We start from the raw sequence: 22,569 nt of genomic DNA, 5'->3' as shown, positions 1-22,569 counted from the left end.
TGCCCCAGTCCGGGAAGATCCCACATGCCGCGGAGCGGCTGGGCCCGTGAGCCATGGCCGCTGAGCCTGCGCGTCCGGAGCCTGTGCTCCGCAACGGGAGAGGCCACAACAGTGAGAGGCCCGCGTACCGCAAAAAAAAAAAAAAAAAAAGAGTCGCGGAAAGGCGGAAGAACTGTTCCAAAGTGAACACTGAAGAAGCAGGAAAACCAAATGCAGCCAGTGATCCTGAATTGAATCCCTTTGCTACAAAGGACATTATCAGGACAATCAGTAAAACTAGAATGGGGTCTCAGGATCAGACGGTAGTAATGTATCAATATTATTTCTCTTATTTTGATGGTCAATTGTAGTTATGTAGGAGAATATCCTTGTTTGTAGAAAATACACATTAAAATACTTAGGGTTGATGAGGCAGCATGTTGGAAATTACTGTAGAATGGTTCAGAAAAAGAAAAGTCTCTTAGTACTACTGCAACTTTTCTGTAAACTTTAATTTTCCACAATAAAGAGGAAAAAAAAAAAAGCTAATAGGAAAGGAGTGGTTTAACCAAAGAGGCTTATTAGCAGCACCACTCTGGTCCTCTCTTGATCAGAGTGTAGCAAGAGAACAAAGGATCCCTTCCCACTTCTCCAAGGGCAGCTATGGAATCAGGAAAGGGCAGGGACTCCAGGAGAAGGTGATGCCACCTGCAGATGGCAGAACCCAGTGGGGGTACTAGGAAGGCGGGAGAAGAAAAAGGAGATCGGGAGCTGATCAGGGTTGTCCATGAGTAGAGGTAAGATGCTCTCTTCCTCCTAGAAGGATGTCTGGAAATACATGGGGAGGCACTAACCAAGCGTTGGGTTCATACAAGAGTAAATAGAGTGAGAGACAGTGAACTGTGAGTTCTGGCAGTATGGTGCACTAAATACCCTGAAAGCATTCATAATAGTGGATACAATTACAAACAACAAAAAACAAAACAAAAAACCTTTTAAATTGCACTGAACTAAGAAGAAAGGAAAGAATACTGAGAAACCCTCAAAATATGTGAAAGCAGAAATCCAAATAGATAGGAATCCTGAAATCACCTTTTGTTGGTCTTTTTTGAAACTTTGTAACCTTGAGCTTCAATTTTCATGGCCTTGCAGTGCAGTAGGACATGAAACAAAGTCTATGGACCCCTCAAGGTCGGGAGTTGAATAGGAGAATTCTGGGGGAAGAGTGAACTAAACATGAATTTGAAGTAAAAACCTTCTACCACCTCAGGTGACAGAAAGTCCCCACCTCGAATCTTGGCGCTATGAGGAGCTAGGGGGCTGAGTGCCCTTCACATGGGTCAGCAGCTAAATTCAAACTACTTGTGGTCTGAGAAACCTCAAGTTTAAAAATTAAAGTGGTCTCAGATGGATGGTATCTCCAGGAACTTGACAGGCAAACGCAAAATCTTTCTGGAGAAATCTACTCCTCAGATCCTCAAAGAATTCCCGCACATAGTGAAATAATTATTATAATAATAAAGGCATTTCTAAGGGGGGTGGGGGGAAGCTGCGGGGTGCAGGCTTTATGGCCGCCAGCTGCGGGCGGGAGGACGGATCCTGGCGGGTGGGGCAGTGCAGCTGCCGGCTCCACACAGCGCCTGCGCAGCAGCTGCAGGGAAGGGGCACCTCCTGCCCGGGCTGGGTGCGAGTGAGGAGGCCGGCAGGACTGAGTGCTGGGACATGGGACCACCAAAACGAGCTTCCCAGCGGAGCCGCGTGCCCGGGGCACCCCTGCTCTGCAGGCAGGGAGGAGGCAGCCGCCTCCCCGCTGCACCAGACCCTGATGGGACCCAGATTGCTAACTGCAAAAAGAACTGGAAAAATGCAAAAGACTGGAACGATTAAAACCTACCAAAGACTCCTCAGAATTCTCAAAGAGCATACAAACGTGTGCTTTCATGTAAAAAATGTGATGTGCGGACTACCACACTCAAGCAACCTGGCAAGCACTTGCCGGTGACCGTCACTCTCAGGTTTCACTGTGGAATTTCAAACTGCCTAGGGGTGTGAGAAAAGATTAAGGCACCAACCCCCAAAGTAATGGCCCATAAAAGGAAAGAGAACAAAAGGAAGTCCACCACTGAGTACTTCTGTTCTAGGGAAGGGGGACATGTGGCCAGAAGAGCCTGACTTCCCATAATGTCCTCAGGAAGACCAGAATATCACCCTGATGCTGCAGCCCAAGAGTGTTTTGCTGTTTCAAATTGAAAATTGTCATGAGGAGGAAAAGTCCATTCTGGTGCTTGAGGGGACCTCTCAAACTGAAGGCTTGTGTTCAGCTGTCTGAATAACAACCGGTAAAAACTACAGGAACAAAATCTCTCAAGAAAGGGATTTTTAAAAGAGACACGACAGGGCTTCCCTGGTGGCGCAGTGGTTGAGAGTCTGCCTGCCAATGCAGGGGACACGGTTCGTGCCCCGGTCCAGGAAGATCCCACATGCCGCGGAGCGGCTGGGCCCGTGAGCCATGGCTGCTGAGCCTGCGCGTCCGGAGCTTGTGCTCCGCAACGGGAGAGGCCACAACAGTGAGAGGCCCATGTACCGCAAAAAAAAAAAAAAAAAAAGAGACACGACAGGGACTTCCCTGGTGGAGCAGTGGTTAAGAATCCACCTGCCAGTTCAGGGGACATGGGTTCGATACCTGGTCCGAGAAGATCCCACATGCCGCAGAGTAACGAAGCCCATGCGCCACAACTGCTGAGCCTGCGCTCTAGAGCCCGCAAGCCATAACTACTGAAGCCCACGCGCCTAGAGCCCATGCTCCGCAGCAAGAGAAGCCACCGCAATGAGAAGCCTGTGCACCACAGCAAAGAGTAGCCCCCGCTCACCACAACTAAGGAAAGCCCGGGCGCAGCAATGAAGACCCAATGCAGCCAAAAATAAAATAAATAAATTTTAAAAAGAAGAAATAGAAAATCTGAACAGACCTATAATAAAGAGATTGAATTAGCAATTAAAAACAAAAAGCAAACCTACAAAGAAAAGCCCAGGCCAAGATGGCTTCATGGGTGAATTTCACCAAATATATATATTTTTTAATTTTTTTTTATTTATTTATTTATTTATTTATTTATTTATTTATTTTTGTCTGCGTTGTGTCTTTGTTGCTGCACGCGGGCTTTCTCTAGTTGCAACAAGCGTGGGCTACTCTTCATTGGGGTGCGCGGGCTTCTCACTGTGGTGGCTTCTCTTGTGGCAGACCACAGGCTCTAGGCACTCGGGCTTCAGTAGTTGTAGCTTGTGAACTCTATAGTGCAGGCTCAGTAGTTGTGGCACGCGGGCTTAGTTGCTCTGCGGCATGTGGGATCTTCCCAGACCAGGGCTCGAACCCGTGTCCCCGGCATTGGCAGGCGAATTGTTAACCACTGTGCCACCAGGGAAGCCCCTCTACCAAATTTTTTTTTTAACACTTTTTTATTTATTTATTTTTGGCTGTGTTGGGACTTCCTTGTGGTGCGCGGGCTTCTTATTGTCGTGGCTTCTCTTGTTGCGGAGCATGGGCTCTAGGCACGCAGGCTTCAGTAGTTGTGGCCCATGGGCTCAGTACTTGTGGCTCGCGGGCTCTAGAGCTCAGGCTCAGTAGTTGTGGCACAGGGGCTTAGTTGCTCCGCGGCATGTGGGATCTTCTGGGGCCAGGGCTCAAACCCATGTCCGTTGCATTGGCAGGTGGATTCTTAACCACTGCGCCACCAGGGAAGCCCCTCTACCAAATATTTAAAGAAGAATTAACACCAAATTCTTCACAAACTCCTCCAAAAAAAAAAAAAAATAGAAGAGGAGGAAACACTTCTCAACTCATTCTGTGACACCAGTATTATCCTGATATCAAAACCAGACATCACACACAAAAAGAAAACTAAAGATCAATATGTCTTATGAATATAAATTCAAAAAAGTCAAATAAAACTAGCAAACCAAATCCAGCAAAATATAAAAATGATTATATACCTTAACCAAGTGGGATTTATCCCAGAATGCAAAGTGGATTTAACATGCAAAAATCAATTATTTTAATACACCATATCAATAGAATTAAGGACAAAAACAAATGGTTATCTCAATACATGCAGAGAAAGCATTTGAGAAAATCCAATATCCCTTCAATATAAAAATACTCAAGAAACTAGGAATTGAAGGAAATTCCCTAACCTGATAAAAGGCATCTACCAAAAAAAAAGTTAATATGTACTTAATATTAAAAGACTGAATGTTTTCTCCCAAAGATGAGGAACAAGACAAGGCTGTCTCTTGCCACTTCTATTCAGCTTAGAAAGAAGTTCTAGCCAGGTCAGTTAGACAAGAAAAGGCGGGGGAAAAAAAGACATTCAGATTGGAAAGAAAGTAGTAAAACTATCTCTATTTGCAGATGACCTGATCTTGTACATAGAACATCTTACTGAGTCCTCTAATGAGTTAGCAAGGTTGCAGGATACAAGATCAGTCAGTTGTAATTCTGTACACTATCAATGAATAATCTAAAATGAAATTATGGAAAGAATTCAATTTACAGTAACATAAAAAAGAGTAAAAGACTTGGATTAAATTTAACAAAAGTGCAAGACTTGTACACTGAAAACTATAAAACATCACTGAAAGAAGTTAAGTAAGACCTAAATAAATGAAAGATACCATGTTCATGGATTGGAAGACTTACTATTGTTAATACAGCAGTACTCCCCAAATTGATTTGCAGATTCAAGACAACCCCTCTCAAAGTCCCAGCTGCCTCTTTTGTTTTTTCACAGAAATTGACAAACTGATCCTCAAATCTATATGGAAATTCAAGAGACCCAGAATAACAAAACAGTTCTGAAGAATACCAAAGTTGGGAGATTTATACTTCCTGATTTCAAATTTTGTTATAAAGCTACAGTAATGCTACAGTAAGCTATAAGACAATGTGGTACTTGCATAAAGATAAGATATATCAATCACCGGAATGGATTGAGAGTCCAGAAGTAAACTCTTACATTTATGGTGGATGGAATTTTTTTTTTGACCATGCTGTGCGGTTTGTGGGATCTTAGTTCCCGACCAGGGATTGAACCTGGACCCTCGGCAGTGAGAGCACAGAGTCCTAACCACTGGACCACCTGGGCGTTCCCGGTCAATTGATTTAGACAAGGGTCTCAAGACAATTCATGGAGAAAGAAGAATTTTTTCAATAAATGATGCTGTGACAACTGGATGTTCACAGGCAAAGGAATGAAGTAGAAGCCGCTTACCTCACATCACATGCAAAAATTAACTCCAAATGGATGAAAGACCTAAATGTGAGACCTAAAACTATAAAGGAGTTGTATCCAGAATATATACAGAACTCTTGCAGCTCAACAATAAAAAGATAATTAGCTTAGTTTAAAAATGGGTAAGGCACACAAAAACCTGCACCCAGATGTCTATAACAGCTTTATTCAAAACTGCGAAGACCACTTTGTTATAAAGCAGAAACTAACACACCATTGTAAAGCAATTATACCCCAATAAAGATGTTAAAAAAAAAAAAAAAAAAAAACTGCGAAGACTTGGAAGCAACCAAGATGTCTTTTGTGGGTGAATGGGTAAACTGTGATACATCAGACAATGGAACATTATTTAGTGCCAAAAGGAAATGAGCTGTCAAGCCATTAAAAAAAAAGAAAGGAAAAGGAGGAACTCTAAATGCTTATATTACTAAGTGAAAGAAGCCGATCTGAAAAGGTTACATACTGTATGATTCCAATTACATGACATTCTGGAAAAGGCAAAACTATGAAAACAGTAAAAAAAAAAATCAGTGGTTGCCAGAGGTTGCCGGGAGGGAGGGATGAATAGATTTGAATAGGGAGGGAGCACAGATTTTTAGGGCAGTGAAACTATTCCGTGATCCTATAATAGTAGACATATGTCATTATACATTTGACAAAACTCAGAAAATGCACAACACCAACAGTGAACCCTAATGTAAACTATGGACTTAGGGTAATAATGACATATCAATGTAGATTCTTCAGTTGTAACTAATGTGCTACTCTGGTACCAGATTTTGGTACTGAGGGAGGCTGTGCCTATGTGGGGCAGGGAGTATGTGGGAAAGTTGTGTACTTTCTGCTCAATTTTGCTGTGAACTTAAAACTGCTCTAAAAAGTAAAGTCTGTTTAAAAGGAAAAGAAGGGATCTGAATAGACATTTCTCCAAAAAGCTCTACAAATGGTCTACAAGCATATGAAAGATACCCAGCATCATTAATCATTAGGAAATTACAAATCAAAACCACAGTGAGATATCATGTAATGCCCACAAGAATGGCTGTAACAAAAGACAGACATGTATGAATGGATAATCAAAATGTGATATATACATACAATGGAATATTATTCAATCGTAAAAAGGAAAGAAATCCTGTTACATGCTATAACATGGACAAAACTTGAGGACATTATGCTAGGTGGAATAAGTCAATCACAAAAAGACAAATACTGTATGATTCTACTCATATGATGTATCTAAAGTAGTCAAATTCATAAAAACAGTAGAATAGTCGTTGCTAGGGGATAGGGGGTGGGGGAAATGGGAATTGTTATTTAATAGATATAGAGTTTCAGATTTTGCAAGATGAAAAGGTTCTGGAGAGCTGTTTCACAACAATGTGAATATACTTACGAAGGAACTTACACTTAAACATGATTAAGTTGGTACACTTTATGGGGTTTTTTATCGTATGCTTCTTTATCATGATTAAAAAGAAAAAACAACATTTAAAGACTGACAATAACAGTGTTGGCAAGGATATGAAGAAACTGGAACTCTCATACATCGCTGGAGGGAATGTAAAATGGTGCAGTCCTTTTGGAAAACAACTTGGCAGGGAGTTCCTTTAAAAGGTTAAACACAAAGTCCTCTATGATCCAGAAATTCCATGCCTAGGTATATACCCAAGAGAAACGAAAGCATATGTCCACACAAAAACGTGTACATATATGTTCATAGTAGCATTATTCATAATAGCCAAAAAGTGGAAAAAACCCAAATATCCATCAACTGGTGAATGGATATTTAAAATGTGGTATGTGTGAGCACAGTGGTGCATCTGGGCCAGAGGTCAGTGGACCAAAATACAATGTAGAATATTCATACGATGGAATATTGTTCAGCCATAAAAAGGAACGAAGTCCTGATGAATGCTACACATGGATGAATCTTGAAAACATGCAAATCCAAAAAAAAGCCAGACACAAGGGCTTCCCTGGTGGTGCAGTGGTTAAGAATCCACCTGCCAATGCAGGGGACACGGGTTTGATCCCTGGTCCAAGAATATCCCACATGCCACAGATTAACTAAGCCTGTGTGCCACAACTACTGAGCCTGCGCTCTAGAGCCCGTGAGCCACAACTACTGAGCCCACATGCCACAGCTACTGAAGCCCACGTGCCTAGAGCCTGTGCTCTACAACAAGAGAAGCCACGACAATGAGAAGCCCACGCATCTCAATGTAGAGTAGCCCCCGCTTGCTGCAACCAGAGAAAGCCCACGTACAACAACGAAGACCCAACACAGCCAAAAATAAATAAATAAATAAAAATTTTAAAGAAAGCCAGACACAAAAGACCACATATTGTATGATTCCATTTATATGACATGCCCAGAATAGGTACATCTATAGAGACAGCAAATTAGTGGTTGGCAGGGGCTGGACAGGAGGGAGGAATGGGGAATTACTACTAACAAGTATGGGGTTTCTTTTTGAGATGACGAAAATGTTCTGAAATTAGATAGTACTGATGGTTTCACATTTTGTAAATATACTAAAACCCCCTGAATTATAAACTTTAAAAAGGTGAATTTTATGGTATGTGAATTATATCTCAATTTTTTTAAGGTTAAAAAAAAGAAATATATCTAAAACACATATACAGGGAGAGTCAACAGGCAGATAATATCCTTGAATGTGACTTCATTTGTAACCCATAGACTGGTAAGACTGAATAAGCTCAGGGTACATATTCTAATATTATTATTTCCATTTTCTTAAATCATAAAAATACTAAACACTAAAATGTTCAAGTTTACCTGGCAAAAAAGAGAAAAGTATCCATAATCTTACCATGAAATAGAACAACTATTTCCTTTTCTCCCATATATTCTCTGATCAGTGATGACTTTTTCACAAACATGACTAAAATAGGAATGACTAAACATGACTAAAATAAAGATGTTAAGGTCTCTATCTTAATCAAGAAACAAGCCTCCAACTTTAGGAATTCCTACTTGGGAGAAATTCGCTATATGAAATTCAAATTTCTAAGACATGCAAAGCAAATATGTAACCAATTATTGGCACGAATACCCAAATTTTGCTGAGTGAGTGCTCCTCATATAACTGCACAATCTCCCCTGCTGTTTCTTAGACTCTCCAGATGAGGTCTCTGCCCACCTTCCTCATTGATGCTATAAACTACCTGAGGCTGGTTTCTCAAGATGCGGCCCCTTAGTGGTTCTCTCCCTGAAAATGCTGCCCCACTATGGGTTTGGGGATATCGGTGCTGAAGGGAGTGTGATATCGGCCAAACTGCTTGCCCTCTGTGAGGCTCAGTTTCCTCATTTATAAAATAGGGATGATAGGGGCTTCCCTGGTGGCACAGTGGATAAGAATCCGCCTGCCAATGCAGGGGACATGGGTTCGAGCCCTAGTCTAGGAAGATCCCACGTGCCGCGGACCAACTAAGCCCATGCACCACAACTACTGAGCCCGCGCTCTAGTGGCTGAGAGCCACAACTACTGAAGCCTGCGAGCCACAACTACTGAGTCCATGCGCCTAGAGCCCGTGCTCCACAACAAGAGAAGCCACCGCAATGAGAAGCCCACGCACCGCAACGAAGACACAACACAGCCACAGATAAAAATAAATAAAATTAATTAATTTAAAAAAATAGGGATAGTAATACCACTTCACAGGGTTTTAGTGAGAATTACATTAACCAATGTCTGTAATGTGCTTGGTTCAGTAAACAAAGGCTGTTATTATTATGATCCAAGGATGCATTTAAAAAAGTCACTTCCAAGGAATTCCCTGGCGGTCCAGTGGTTAGGACTCTGCGCTTTCACTGCTGAGGGCCCAGGTTCAATCCCTGGTCAGTGAACTAAGATCCCACAAGCCATGCGGTGCAGCCAAAAAAAAGTCACTTCCAAACCCTGCACCCACACCTTCCTTATTTATCTACACAGTGAGCCCAGAAGGCGATTGCCAGTTTCAGATGACCATCTACATGGTACTCTATGGATGAGGCCAAGAGACAACCCAAGTGTCTAGTAGATAATAGGACCCAGGAAACATCTCCTAAGTAAATGAATGAAAGGAGCCTCAAATTCCTTTGCTTACACTAAAGGGTTTGGGGTTTTTTTCCCCTTTTTCCTGATTATAAATTAACATGAAAAAAATTATTCATTATTTTAAAACTATATATATACAACAGCACAGCAAATTGAAAAGTAAAGAGAAACTTTAAAAAGCACTCACATTCCTACCACCCAAGGGGCAATCTAACATGTTTTGTCATGTTTCTTTTTCATTATTTTTACAGTGTTGAGCTAATTTTATACTTTATATAATTTTATATCCTGCATTTTTTCACTTAGTACATTATAAGCATTTCATTTAATGTTTTATAAATAACTTCAGTGTTTGAATACTATTTTATTATATGGGAACTAACAATTTCCCCATCATTGGATTTTTAGGGTGTTTCCAATTTTCTATTGCAAATTAGATTTTCTGAGTGTCAGAAATATATTTATGTATATATGTATATTATGAGCTCAGAAAAGAATAGAAACGTGTGTATGTGAGTGGGTGCCTTTGGGCATGGGATTGTTGGGATGGGGCAAGGTTTGTGCTTTTATGTTACATACTTCTTTACTGTTTAAATCATTTATAGCTAGCAGGGATGACTTTTGAAATTAAATGTTTATGCAAAGGAAGGAAGGAGGAGAGAAGAAAGGAGGGAGAGGGGGAGGGAGAAAGAAGGAAGGAAGGAAGGAAGGAAGGAAAGAAGGAAGGAAGGAAAGGAGGAAAGGAGGAAGGGAGGGAGGGAAGGAAAGAAAGAAGGAAAAAAATTCCTGTACCAATTCCATTTGTAAAGAGCCTGAAAGATCAAGAGCCACAAGAAGTAACTAAGCAAAAAAAAAAAAAAAGAAGTAACTTAGCAGTATATCCCCAAAGACTCATACAGACCTATAATTAAAAAGTAGATATGTTTGGGATTTAATTTCTCTGAGCAAAAAAGGAAATAGCAAGCTGCAAAGAATCCCAGCCCAACTTACTGATTGATTTTGGATTCTGTGGTGTTTCCAGCTTTGTCTCTCAATTTGATTGTAATGGAGCCTCTTCTTATGTTCTTGTTCCAAGTTATAATATCCACAAAGTAATGATATACTACAAAACAGGGAGAGAACATGGTAAGAGAAGAATATTACCAACTGCTTTCCTGAAGGTTCAATTCGTAAAAACCCAACCTCCCTAATAACTGAGTCTCCTTTTCTCTTCCTCTAGTTTTTCTGCAAAGATCCAGGGCAGAATTTTCTAATATTTTTTTCTATTCTCTTTGGTAAAGATGGCCTGAGTGATGGCAGGACTCAGTGGTATGCAGTTGCCATGTGTAGGCATCACTCTTGGATCAGTGTTTCCACCTTATCGACTGAAATCTCATGGCCTACTGCCAAGTATGATTGGTTCACTTCAATCCCTGCCCATTTTAGAATAAACCAAATAGGGGGCCATGTAGAGACCCTCCACAGCTGTCAAGGTCTTCCTCAATCTGGGCCATGTCCGCCAGCCTACCCAGCCTCCCTCATCTCCTCCCCAGTCATGCCACACCACCTGCACTGCCATGCTCTCTCTTGCTTCTGGGCCTTTCCCCACCTTGGACACTCTTACTTTGCCCCCTTTGCCAATTCATCCTTCAGGTTCCAGCTGAATGCACTCCCTCCAGAAGGCCTTCACTGACCCTCAGACTAAGTCAGGTCTCTCTCAGAGCTCTTATCATGCTCTGGTATTCTCTCATCATTAGTTAACACACTTTATTTACAAAATGTAAGAAAAATGATAACCAAAAAGTGGTAAACATATGTGTACATCTGTACAAATATTGCCTGTATAATGTCTTATGGGGTTTTTTAAAAAGCTAAAATATACTACAACGGTAACTAGGAAGGGATGGTTATTCCTCTTTGTAATCCCAGCAGTAATACCTATGGATATCCATTAATTCCTACTGAATAAACGAGAGCACGTAGCGTATCCAGAGAACTATTCTTCCTCCCTACTCTCTGCTCCCGAAGGTCAAGGATGCTCTGGGAAGACGGGGATCCCACCATGATAGTCAGATTTGCTATCTCTTGGTCAGACTTGCAGAGAAGGGGAAAGAGGCTCAGGGAAATGACAGTCCCACTAGGGAATAAGGTCAGCCATGGGGTTGCCATTTCATGGCCCATTATTACTCAGGGGCTTGCCCCATTTGGATTGGGCAGACACCAAACCCTGGGCTGCCACTCATGATTCCAAAGAAGGAGGGAAACCTGGTGATGTGCAACCTCTTTTATAAGGGTTGCTCCCAAGAAAAGTGAAAAGGGGGATAAGATTGTAAGATGTACATCTGCCCAGGAAAATTCCTACTTGCTTCCCGGGGCATCTGATCATCTGCTGCCCCATTTAGCTCCCATCTTGAATACCCAACCTCTCAATGTCTTTAGAAGGTCATTGTTTTAGTTTTGGAGCTGGAACTGGCCCATAGATGTGGCTGACACCTGATTTTTCCTAACCACAATTTCACGTCTCTTGGGGCTCAGACAAATTTCCTGGAAGATCTTAGTGATTAGAATGGCCATCCAGTGAAGCTAACAACTATGATTTGTTGAGCTTTTAATCCTTATAACTCAGAAGATAGGCATGATTATCCCCCTTTTACCAAGCAGGACATTGAGACTCAGAGAAGTTAAATGTCTTGGTCACACAGCTATTATGTAGGAGAGTCAGGATTCAACCTAGGTCCTTCCAACTCCAAAGTCCATGCTTCACCATGGCCTTCATTTGCCAAGAAGTAGCCAGGAAGCTGAGACTCAGCCATTCCAAAACTAGAAGAGCTGGGCAACAGCAAGCAAGCACATTCACCACTCACTGCAGAAGGGTTTCTCCTCAGCTGTGTCAAAGAACACTTTAGTCATAGGAGGATCCCGCTCCCTTAAATAGTCTTTCCAATTATCAGCATAGTAGCCTATAAAATAAGTCAGAAAAGTGTAACATTAACATATATTATATAAATGTAAAAGCAATGGAGGAGATAGTGAGAACAGCGGGTTTGACTGCCACCACCATCGAGACAATCCCCCACGTACCCACTTGCCAAAGGACCCTCCAGTGGCTTTTCCCCCTATCTATTGACATTACATCACCAGCCCTGGTCCTCAGTAGCAGGGGTGGGATTGTGGGGAGTGACACACACTGGGTAGACTAAAAATAGCACTGATATATTCCAGCAATTCATTTTCTAGATTATTTAAAACAGATTCAGGTTTATACCTAGAACAGCATCACTTTTGGAAAGCGATGTGCTTCCTTGAAGAACTGTGATTGGGCCCCTGAAGTGCAGAGAACTTGGAATTGCTGTGTTACTCTGTCAACAGGCAGGGAAATGTCCTCCTTCCTCACGTGCCTACAGGAATGAGGCTGAGGGCCATCCCTGGGGCCTCTCTCTCTCCTCTGTCCCCACTGCTAGGGAGTGGCCTCCACATTCTGATTTAACTGATCTGAAGTGGAACCCAGGCATCAGTATTTTTTAAAAGCTCCGTAGATGATTCAAATGCACAGTCAAGTCTGAGAACCCCTTGTCTATAGCATGCCCTGATGTTAACTTGAGTCTTTCCTTTGGGTACAATTAGAGAATTCTCATGACCATCCAGTTGCAAAGTCTCCACCACCCAGAATATTTCCACTAATGCTTAGCAAATATCCAAGCAGTCTCCACGGTGTCTGTTACCCCAGCCCACCCCTGTATGTGTCCATGCACACAGCACCAGAGTGTGGCATGAGGGCATTTACAGACACAATTTGTTAGAGGGGTCGGTTTGCCAAACCCTCCCCCAGCAGAGAGATTGTGTGCCTGGAGAGAGTGCTCCTGTCCCCACAGGAGCAGACTACATAAGGTGACTGTGCCTGGGTGAGCTTGGAAAGTCTTCTGAAACCTTCTTTTTCTTGCTAGAATAAAGTATACAGGGAGGTGGCACTACCTTCTGGATGAAATCCTATATAGATTGCCTTTCTAACATTCTTTATTATTAGGAGACCCCAGAGTACTTCACAGAACAAATTGGCTAGAAAAAACTAAGTAAGTTTTTTAAAAACACAGGATTTTCAGGCCCATTTTTAGATGGTAAAATGGTGCTAGGATTCTACCAGAAATTAGCTCTTTGTTCATCAGAGTGGGAAACTGCTTGCTGGACTTACCCAGAAGTGGGCAGGACTCCGTCTGTGATATGCCACAGTTGACACACTTGCCGTTCCTATAATCCCGGTAGGAGTCACAGGGATACGCGGTGATGGTGCAGTTCTCTCTCAGCGAAGAAAGGTACAGGTACACGGACCTCTGGTGGTCACACTTAAAATACTGCATTCCTGGGTTGTAAAAGGAATGATCAAAGAGTAGAGCAGTTGTAACATTTAGTAATAAATAGTGCCTCGCATATTGTTTATACACATAATTTATCGTGTCCCCTACATCAGGCACTGTGCTAACAGCTTCAATGTACTTGATTCCATTTAATCCTTATAAAACCAATAGATCAGGATTCATGCTGACAAATGGCAGGAGACAAGAAGATAGGCATGATTACCCCCATTTTACCTAGCAGGACATTGAGACTCAGAGAGGTTAAAGGACTTGACCTTGTCCTTCCTTTGTCAGTGAAAGGAAGAGGAAATGTCAGTGGTAGTCAGAGATCCACCAGAGGTTTTCAGCAGAAGGCAAGCACATTTAAACCAGTAAATACATGAGAGAAAGACGGCATTGGGGAGCAATTTGTAGAGGAAGATCCCCAATGAGGGCAAGAAGAGGAGATAGTTGTGAAGAAGGATGGGGCGATGCTTCCACCTTGGGTCAGATGGGGAAATGAATGTAAAGACCAACTTTGTGATCTAAGGTTAGGATAGATAAAATGGCTTCTTCGGGTGGGACCTTGATCTAGGTACAAAAGTCAAATCTAGCTCAGCTCTAAGAGGTGAGGGTTTATAGCTGGGGCGGTATTTGGAATAGAAGCATGAGGAGTGACCATAGGGAGTCCGCAAGAGATGCGTATGAGGCTTTTCTGGCATTATTGGGGGCCATGGAGAAGTTAACAAGTTTGCCTGGACCTTGTACTTGATCAACAAGACTCCATGACTTCTCCAGAATGTGCCCAAGCAAAGATGGGGGCTGACATGGCAGAGACCTAAGGGCCTGGGGGTGCACAGGGCATTCATGAGAGCAGACAAGTGGCAGGGGCTCCATTTCTGCTCCAAAGGTGAAGGGTGAAGTGAGAGGAGCTGAACAATAGGAGGTGGCACTGGAAGCTGTAAGTGGGCAAGAAGAGGTGAGACACAAGCCTCAAGTTAATTCTTGGTGGGTGCCCTGTGATGTGATGGTGAGAGAGGAAGCGGATGAGGCACAGAGGTGGCCATCAGAAGAGTTGGAGCTGATGAAGGACTTCAGTACAAAACATCAGAGAGGTTCATCAGAAGGTTGATGGGTCAGACGATGAAGTCATTCAGAAACAGGAACTGGGTCCCAAAGATGGGTAATCAAAGGAGGTAAGGATCTCAATAGCAGACAGTGAACCCCATGGAAAGAGGAGTTGTGATTGTGAGCTAGTAGTTTGGAGAGGCACTGGGAGCTGGAGTCAGATCAATGTTCCTTCTTTCTCCGGAGTCCACATATGCCCATAGAAGAGATCAGTGGAGGACATAAAGAAATAAACTGGGTGACAGAGGAGAAGCATGGGGCCAAGCTGGACTGGAGTAAAATCTGACAAGTCGACATTTAATTATTGTTCCTGGAACTTCCACTTGCAGAAACAATGAAGTTAATAATGCTACAGAGGATGTCCTTTGTAAGCAAAGCACATTATCTTTGGCTGCTCATGGATGTAGTTACATTACAGCACACAGGACAGGATTTGAATACACACCATTTATGGTACAATGTGATTGGCCCTACTTATGTCATTTCATCTGGATCATTTTCAAACACTACATCATTCCCATGGAGCCATATACAGCTACCATTTTGGAACAAGATCATCTCTTTCTAGAATTATTTCCATGATTGCTTAATTGTCTCTAACAATGGTGAAATACAGATTCAGAGCACTTGGCGGGGGGGTTGTTTTTTGTTAATTTTTGGCTGCGTTGGGTTTTTGTTGCTGTGCACGGGCTTTCTCAAGTTGCGGCGAGCGGGGGCTACTCTTTGTTGCGGTGCGCGGGCTTCTCATTGCAGTGGCTTTTCTTGTTGCAGAGCCTGGGCTCTAGGTGCATGGACTTAAGCAGTTTTGGCACGCGAACTCAGTAGTTATGACACACGGGCTCAGTAGTTGTGGCTCACGGGCTTAGTTGCTCCGCAGCATGTGGGATCTTCCTGGACCAGGGCTCAAACCCGTGTCCCCTGCATTGGCAGGCGGATTCTTAACCACTGTGCCACCAGGGAAGCCCAGGGTGGTTTTTTTTAATTCTGTCCCCCACCACACTTTAATGTTGCCCTCCAACTACCCATTTTTGTTTTGTGAGTTTTTTCTCATTATAAAACTAATACATGCTCATTTAGAAAATAAAAAATAATAGCAAATTATGATGCAAAAATTACCTAGAAATCCAACATCCAGAGATCACCACTAATAATTATTTGGAGCACTTATGTTTAGTGTTTTTCTCTGCACTTACACATGTACAAATATACATTTAAAAAACAAATTGGGATTATACTGTATAATTTGTGTATTTTTCACTTAACATCATATTGTAAGCATTTTCATTAATCTGACAATATGGTTTTTAAGAATTACATTCCTTTGTGTAGAATGCACCATACTATTTAATAATTCTCCTATGTTGGACATTTAGATTATTTCTAAAAACTTAACTATTATAAACAATGCCATATTGAATATCTTCACTCTGATTTTTGTCTACATTTTCCATTATTTCTCTAGGAGAGATTTCCAAATGTGTAATTTCTAGGTCAAAGACACACCTTTTCAAGAGAGAGAGAGAATTCAAAATCGCTTTTAATCATATGGTTATTTTTTTTAAGTAGTATATTTGAGTAATAATGTTTAATTTATAATTTATATTTATACCACCTCTATCTTCTCAGGAAATTTGTTTTTGATTAAAAACGATTTCACATAGGATAATATCAGATTTTTAAAATACGCCTTTTTTAAACCACTATTTTACAAAATATAAAGTATCTGCACTTACCTCCAAATATTGTTTTGGGGCAACCAGGTTGATCCAATCCTCCGTTTGGGTAGAAGTCTATGTTTCCTAATGGTTCCCTGTAGCCCAGTGCTAAAAGGCAATATACTAGGCTTTTATACTGCTTTGAACTTTTCCCATCTCACAGCTCATTTGCCTGTTTAGGATATAGGCAGAGATTGTCTCATTCTTGTCTTTGCTGCTGCTGTTGTCGTTAAACCTATTTAAATATTTTATCCAAAGTTAGCCAGATAGTTAGTTAGAAAGCAGTGATTTCCAAGTAGGAGACTATGAAGCTGGTAACAGAATTTACTTCCCATATTTCTGAAAATGTAAGAGAGTTTGGTCACTCATTCACTGCATGGCTGATAAAATGATATGTTTCATGTTATTTTTGGCTGGAACACTCATTGCTAGGTGCTTCCTGAGCCTCTAATTACATGTGTGTAAGTCTTTAATGAATAAGAAACAGGAAAAAATGAACCTTTACTTAGTAGGAGAAACCTTTAAAATTTGGGGATCTAGGATGGTTAAAAGATTGGAAACTCTTCTAGAAAATGGGGACCTAGAAAATTATAGATTTAATAATTGCTTATTCTCTTTAACCTTGTAACTCCAAAGTAATCAGTAAAATGCTTGATTAAAAGTTTATACAGGGGGGCTTCCCTGGTGGCGCAGTGGTTGAGGGTCCGCCTGCTGATGCAGGGGACGCGGGTTCGAGCCCCGGTCCGGGAAGATCCCCCATGCCACGGAGCGGCTGGGCCCGTGAGCCATGGCCGCTGAGCCTGCACTTCCAGAGCCTGTGCTCCGCAATGGGAGAGGCCACAACAGTGAGAGGCCCGCGTACCACAAAAAAAAAAAAGATTATACAGGGACTTCCCTGGTGGTCCAGTGGTTAAGACTCCACACCACACTTCCACTGCAGGGGGCATTGGTTCAATCTCTGGTCAGGGAACTAAGATCCCACATGCCGTGTAGTGTGGCCAAAAAAAAAAGAAAGAAAGAAAAAGATTATACATATGTATGTATGTATATATATGTATAAACACATATATAGTGTATCATTGCAATAATGATAATAGCTATTATATGTTCAGGAAACTACATGTGTCTGTGGGTGTGACACTAGGGGTTTTACACAGATTTCTTCTAATTTTCACAATGTCTGAAAAGTAGCCATTGGTAAATTCAGATGAAGTAAGTTACAGATGAAGATTCTGGGGCTTGGAGGACTTATGGACCAAACATGATACCACCAGAAAGAACCAAACCTGGGATTTGAGTCCACCCCTGCCTTGACTGCAAAGCTTATATTTTTCCTTCAAAATTTGCCCGCTCCAAGAACAAAAAATAAATTACTCTATGCCGTCAAGCATTAAAATAACATTGAGGTACTGCACCTAAGTAAGGTAATACTTTGCAAACTGCATAGTAAGAACACAGCTATTTCCCAGAGACACTTCTTCTAAGGCAAACAATTGCTGAATACCACACCAGAGTGCCCACAATAGGCAGTCAAGGGTGTTTCAGGTGGTTGTATCACAAAGGAGATGTACTATTAAATGTCCACTATGGTCTGTCCCCTCAGCCCTCCCCCAAGTTCCTACTCCAGCTCTTCTCCCAAACATCTGGATATAAAGACCCATCTGTAACATCAGCCCAACCCCCAAGCCAGGTACCCAATCCCAGAAATGAAATCCACACCATAAAAGATAGAAATAGCCAGGAAGATCCACAGAGAGCTAGAGACCTATAGGTGGTTCAGAAATGCTCTGTGTGGAGAGACACAACACTTAAACATATCTTTCAGCTTAAGGAAATAATGACAAAGAACCAACAAAAACAGGGAATCATGCATCCAAACCCAGTTGTACTTATGGAAACATTTGTCCACATGGTATGCAAATCAGCCTGTCCTTGACTGGTCAAGATGATCACTTTAAAAATAACAGGAGACAATGGGAAATGCACCTCTACTCCATCAGGAGATCCTGGGTGCCTGCATTAAAGCAACTTCCCTTCAGTATTCTTGTGGATTTGGAAACTTGCCCGGTAGGAAAAGAGGGAATCTAGAGGAACCTGATCCACCCCTGCATGACAACCCCCCTAGCGGGAGACTCTTTGGGAGTCTGGGGGTGAGGGTGTGGGTGGTCGCTGACCCACAAGGAATGTTACCATCAATGTCAGAATGGATGACGTCAACGAACTGTGCATCACCGGGATCTAATCTGTCCTCTGGAGGTCTCCCATTGAATAAAGGGCCTGCAGGGTCCAGACCTGGAAGGAAAACAGAGTCGGCTTGGCAGCCCCACGCTGTGAGTCACCTGCAGCCGGGCTTTGGATCCCTCCCCACGAAGATGGCTCACAGGCTTCGGGGAATCCTTGGGTGGGCAAGCACTCACATTCCCCTCCTGCTGTGTCAGGCTCCTTTCCACAGCCCTGTATAGCCTTTCCCCACACTAAAGGTGGTTACCCTCACAGTGCCCCCTGAGAACTCATCCGGACTCCATCTGGAGGTGTACTATACCTTGTGCAGGGCTCCACAGCAGGGAGTGCACAGACATATGGGGACCAGGGACTGGAATAAACTGGTTCCTCAGGAAAAAAGCATCTAAGAGTGCATATAAAAAGCAGACACTGTACTTATCTTTATCTCATTTTAAATAATCCAGAAACTTCACTCAACTTTTCTTTCTTGTTATTAAAAAAGCTCCTTTATTGTTTCCATTTTTATTCACATTTATGGGCTCACCTGATCCACATCACAAAGGAGGAAAGGTAGCTATTGTCATTCCTATTTTACAGGTGAATGAACTGAGGTTCAGGGAGGTCAAGTGTCTTAGCCAGGGCCACAGCCTCACAATGCAACCACAGCCTCACAGTGCAACCACCTCTCTCTGTTGAGCTTTTGGTTTCATTGAACTGGGTTTGGCAAACTGAGTGGGAAAGTGTGAGACTCACTGGTCAGGCCAGGTATTAGACTAGGTATGGAAGAGGGAAATTAGGTGGGTGCCAGTTCCTGCAAAATTAACCCATCCCATAAAGGCCTGAACTGATTTCTTGCTCTTGGTCAATGGTAGCTGGACATTCCTCACCATTATTATGAAACATCTGTAAAAACAAGAGAGCAGCTCCTATGATGATGTAACCACAAACTAAAAACAAAACACCAGAGGATCCCAAAGACCTTGCTAACTAGAAACTTACCTGGAGTGAAAAAGGTTTCAAGGGATGTCTCCGAGTTTTTAATCTATGAAGGTCACTTTAAATGACATCCCCTATCCCCCCCCCCACCCCCATGGTATAAAATCCAAGAGATAGCATCTTTGCCTCAGCAGTCCTGGTTCTAGCCCCAATCTCTCCATTTCTCCCTGGCCAACACCCTTGCTTCCTTGAGGCATGTCTTTATCTGCCCCCTTATTTTATCTCCCTCTGTTTCCCCCACTCCCCCACCCCCCAGCTTTTCTTCCCCTTCTGTCTGCTCCCAACTGAAACTGATGTGGGGAGGAGGTGGATCAACACCCAGGTACCCAAGTCCACAGGATATTCTCTGCACAGAATGAGAAACTCATAACCTTGGAAAGACCTTGCTGGGGAAGCCTCCCCCTCCTCACATGAAACAGCACCATTTCCAGTCTGAGAAAATGAACAGTGAGAGCCTCAGTTTATAGCAACCTCCAGATCCACAGCAGATATATTGGCTTACCCTATAAAATCCAAACCAGGGCAATTTTGAAAGTGATAAGGCTGCTATTAATAATTATGCCAGGACAGAAGACACAAATGAGGATGGTCACAGTAAACTTGGACATATGATGTCCTTAGAGATAAGTCATAGCAAATGATCAGCTTACACTGTCAGCCAAAAATCACAAACTGCCCTAAAAAAAGCTGCATATTTTGTGTGAGCAGAGACCATTGGAGTCAGATGGATGTGACGTGGAACCCCAAACCTAGCATTAACCAGCTGTGTGATCTTAAGCAGGTTACTTTACTTCTCTGAACCTCAGTTTCCTTATCTGCAAAATAGAGGTAGAATTAATTGCTACTTCAGAAGACCTACCAAAGCACTCTGGGATCTGAATCCAGAATATTGAAATTATTATAGAATAGAAACAAAAATGACAAAATGGAGCTCTTTCTTGTTGCTCTGTGATCGCCAGAAAAGTGTCTAGCTAGTCCCTGGCTCTGATTACAAGATTAACCAGTTTGAGAATTTGATAAAAGCTGTGGACCTCTCCCCAGGACAGACGTCAAACATTTTGCATGCGTTTTCAGGGGCCTGTTATCCCCAAGGTCACCATGAACTAACTCTCCAAGGCAGTGCTGTCCAATAGAAGTATAATGTGAGCCACATATATAATTTAAAATTTTCTAGCAACCACTTTAAAAAGGTAAAAAGAAACAAGGAAAATTGACTTTAATAATACATTTTATTTAACCCAGTATAGCAGAAAATTATTTCAACATGTAGTCAATATAAAAAATTTGAAATTTTTTAATACCCTTCTTTTGTACGTAGTCTTCAAATTCCAGTGTGTGTTTTGCATTTACCGCATGTCTCGATTTGCATTAACAACATTTCAGGTGCTCAGTGGCACCTGTGGCTTGTGGCTCCTATATTGGACAACACAGCTTTGTGGTCATTTCTTAAAGTATGGTGTTCAGACCACCTGCATCTTCTGGTTAAAAGTACAGGCCACCGGGAATTCCCTGGTGGTCCAGTGGTTAGGACTCCACGCTTCTACTGCAGGGGGCATGGGTTTGATCCCTGGTGGGGGAACTAAGATCCCACATGCCTCGCAGCATGGCCAAAAAAAATAAAAATAAAGGAAGTACAGACTCCTGGACCCCAAGCCCAGAGATACCAATTCAGCAAGTCGGCATTGTATCCAGCACCCCAAGGTGATTTTTGCAAGAATCAAATTTAGTGTATTATCAAGTGATATAGGTACTTGAAATGTTTTAAAATCCATTCATTTCTTCCATCTTCTGTTGAAGAAATTAATGAAAAGTAACACCAGGAGATGTGCCTGGAGAGCAAAAGGAGAAGCAAGAGCAGAAGAAAAAATGGGAAATGGACGAGATGAAGCAGCCATTCTGGTCTAGATAATTAACAAGCAGAATCACCCAGTTCTTGGGAGTTGGGAGTGAATTATGGCCTTGGGTAACAGGCCAAATTCCCGCCCCTCAATCCAGTGATCCCATTCTGGCAGGGCAGTGGAAGGTGAGTGGAGAAGGGAAATGCTCTTGCCCTGAAATAGCTCTAGTAACAGGTGAGATTGACCTTGGGGCTCAGAGAGGATGAGGAGTTGGGAGAACATGGGTCCCTCAGAGGAGACAGAAAATTGAGCTGCAGACCGTTGACTGAGTCCAGGTCACAGAGCAGGGCCACATAGGCCCAGGGTGGAAGGGAGGTTGGCTCAGGGAATTTCCATGGTCAGAGGCCAGGTTACACTGCATTCCCATCCAAAGTAGTCGTGGGAACAGGTTCACTGGGCGGCTGAGGAGCAAAATTAGGGGGTAGATAGAATAAGGCAGTGGTGGGCCAGAGCCCCCCAGCACCAGCACTGGAGAGCAGTTTGCTTATCTCTCCCCAAACTGTGTGGTCAGTGATGTCAGGTCAGTAGCTTGAAACCAGCCACAGTGGGAGTATTTACATCATGGAAATCAGCAAATGCTATAAATCTTTTTTTTCTTTTTTTTTTTTTTTTTTGAGAGCTGATCAGCTTCTAAACACACCACTGGGATAAGTCCCAGCTCCCAGAGGAGAAGCTCCCAATAGACAAGGAAAACAAGCACATTTGAGCCATCTGTCCTTTGTACCCATAAGGGAAAATGAATTTTTAAAAAGTAAAGACACACTGCTTTCTAAAACATTATAGTAATAATTTTAAAAAATTGAAAAAGAGCTTTGCTTCCCTAGGAAAGCAAGTAAATAAGATAAGGGCAACCTTGGCCTTTGGGGTGAAAGTGAGAAAAAAAATAGCCAGGAAAAAGAATGTGACCTCAAGTACCAGAGTTAGAAGAGACACCGGCCAATGTGGGTGTGTGTGTGTATGTGAGAGGG

The 22,569-nt window shown here is 42.5% G+C and overlaps 1 protein-coding gene across 1 annotated transcript in view; it reads right to left on the bottom strand.

Annotated features, from left to right (window-relative positions):
* The window catches only part of LIPH (lipase H), a 31,542-nt gene that overhangs the window by 5,901 nt on the left and 3,072 nt on the right, over positions 1 to 22,569 (bottom strand). Inside the window, exons 4-8 of the mRNA XM_027121915.1 lie at positions 18,675 to 18,776; positions 16,503 to 16,592; positions 13,500 to 13,667; positions 12,175 to 12,270; positions 10,322 to 10,433 (exon numbers count right to left, since the gene is read on the bottom strand). Coding sequence (XP_026977716.1) covers positions 10,322 to 10,433; positions 12,175 to 12,270; positions 13,500 to 13,667; positions 16,503 to 16,592; positions 18,675 to 18,776 — 568 coding nt within the window. The remainder of the gene's footprint in view (positions 1 to 10,321; positions 10,434 to 12,174; positions 12,271 to 13,499; positions 13,668 to 16,502; positions 16,593 to 18,674; positions 18,777 to 22,569) is intronic.

This window comes from Aethalodelphis obliquidens, unplaced genomic scaffold, assembly GCF_003676395.1.
Source record: "Aethalodelphis obliquidens isolate GAN/ISIS:26980383/991018 unplaced genomic scaffold, ASM367639v1 scaffold1, whole genome shotgun sequence".
NCBI lineage: Eukaryota > Metazoa > Chordata > Mammalia > Artiodactyla > Delphinidae > Aethalodelphis > Aethalodelphis obliquidens.
Note: the sequence above shows the minus strand (reverse complement) of the source record. Positions and strands in the feature narration are given on the sequence as shown.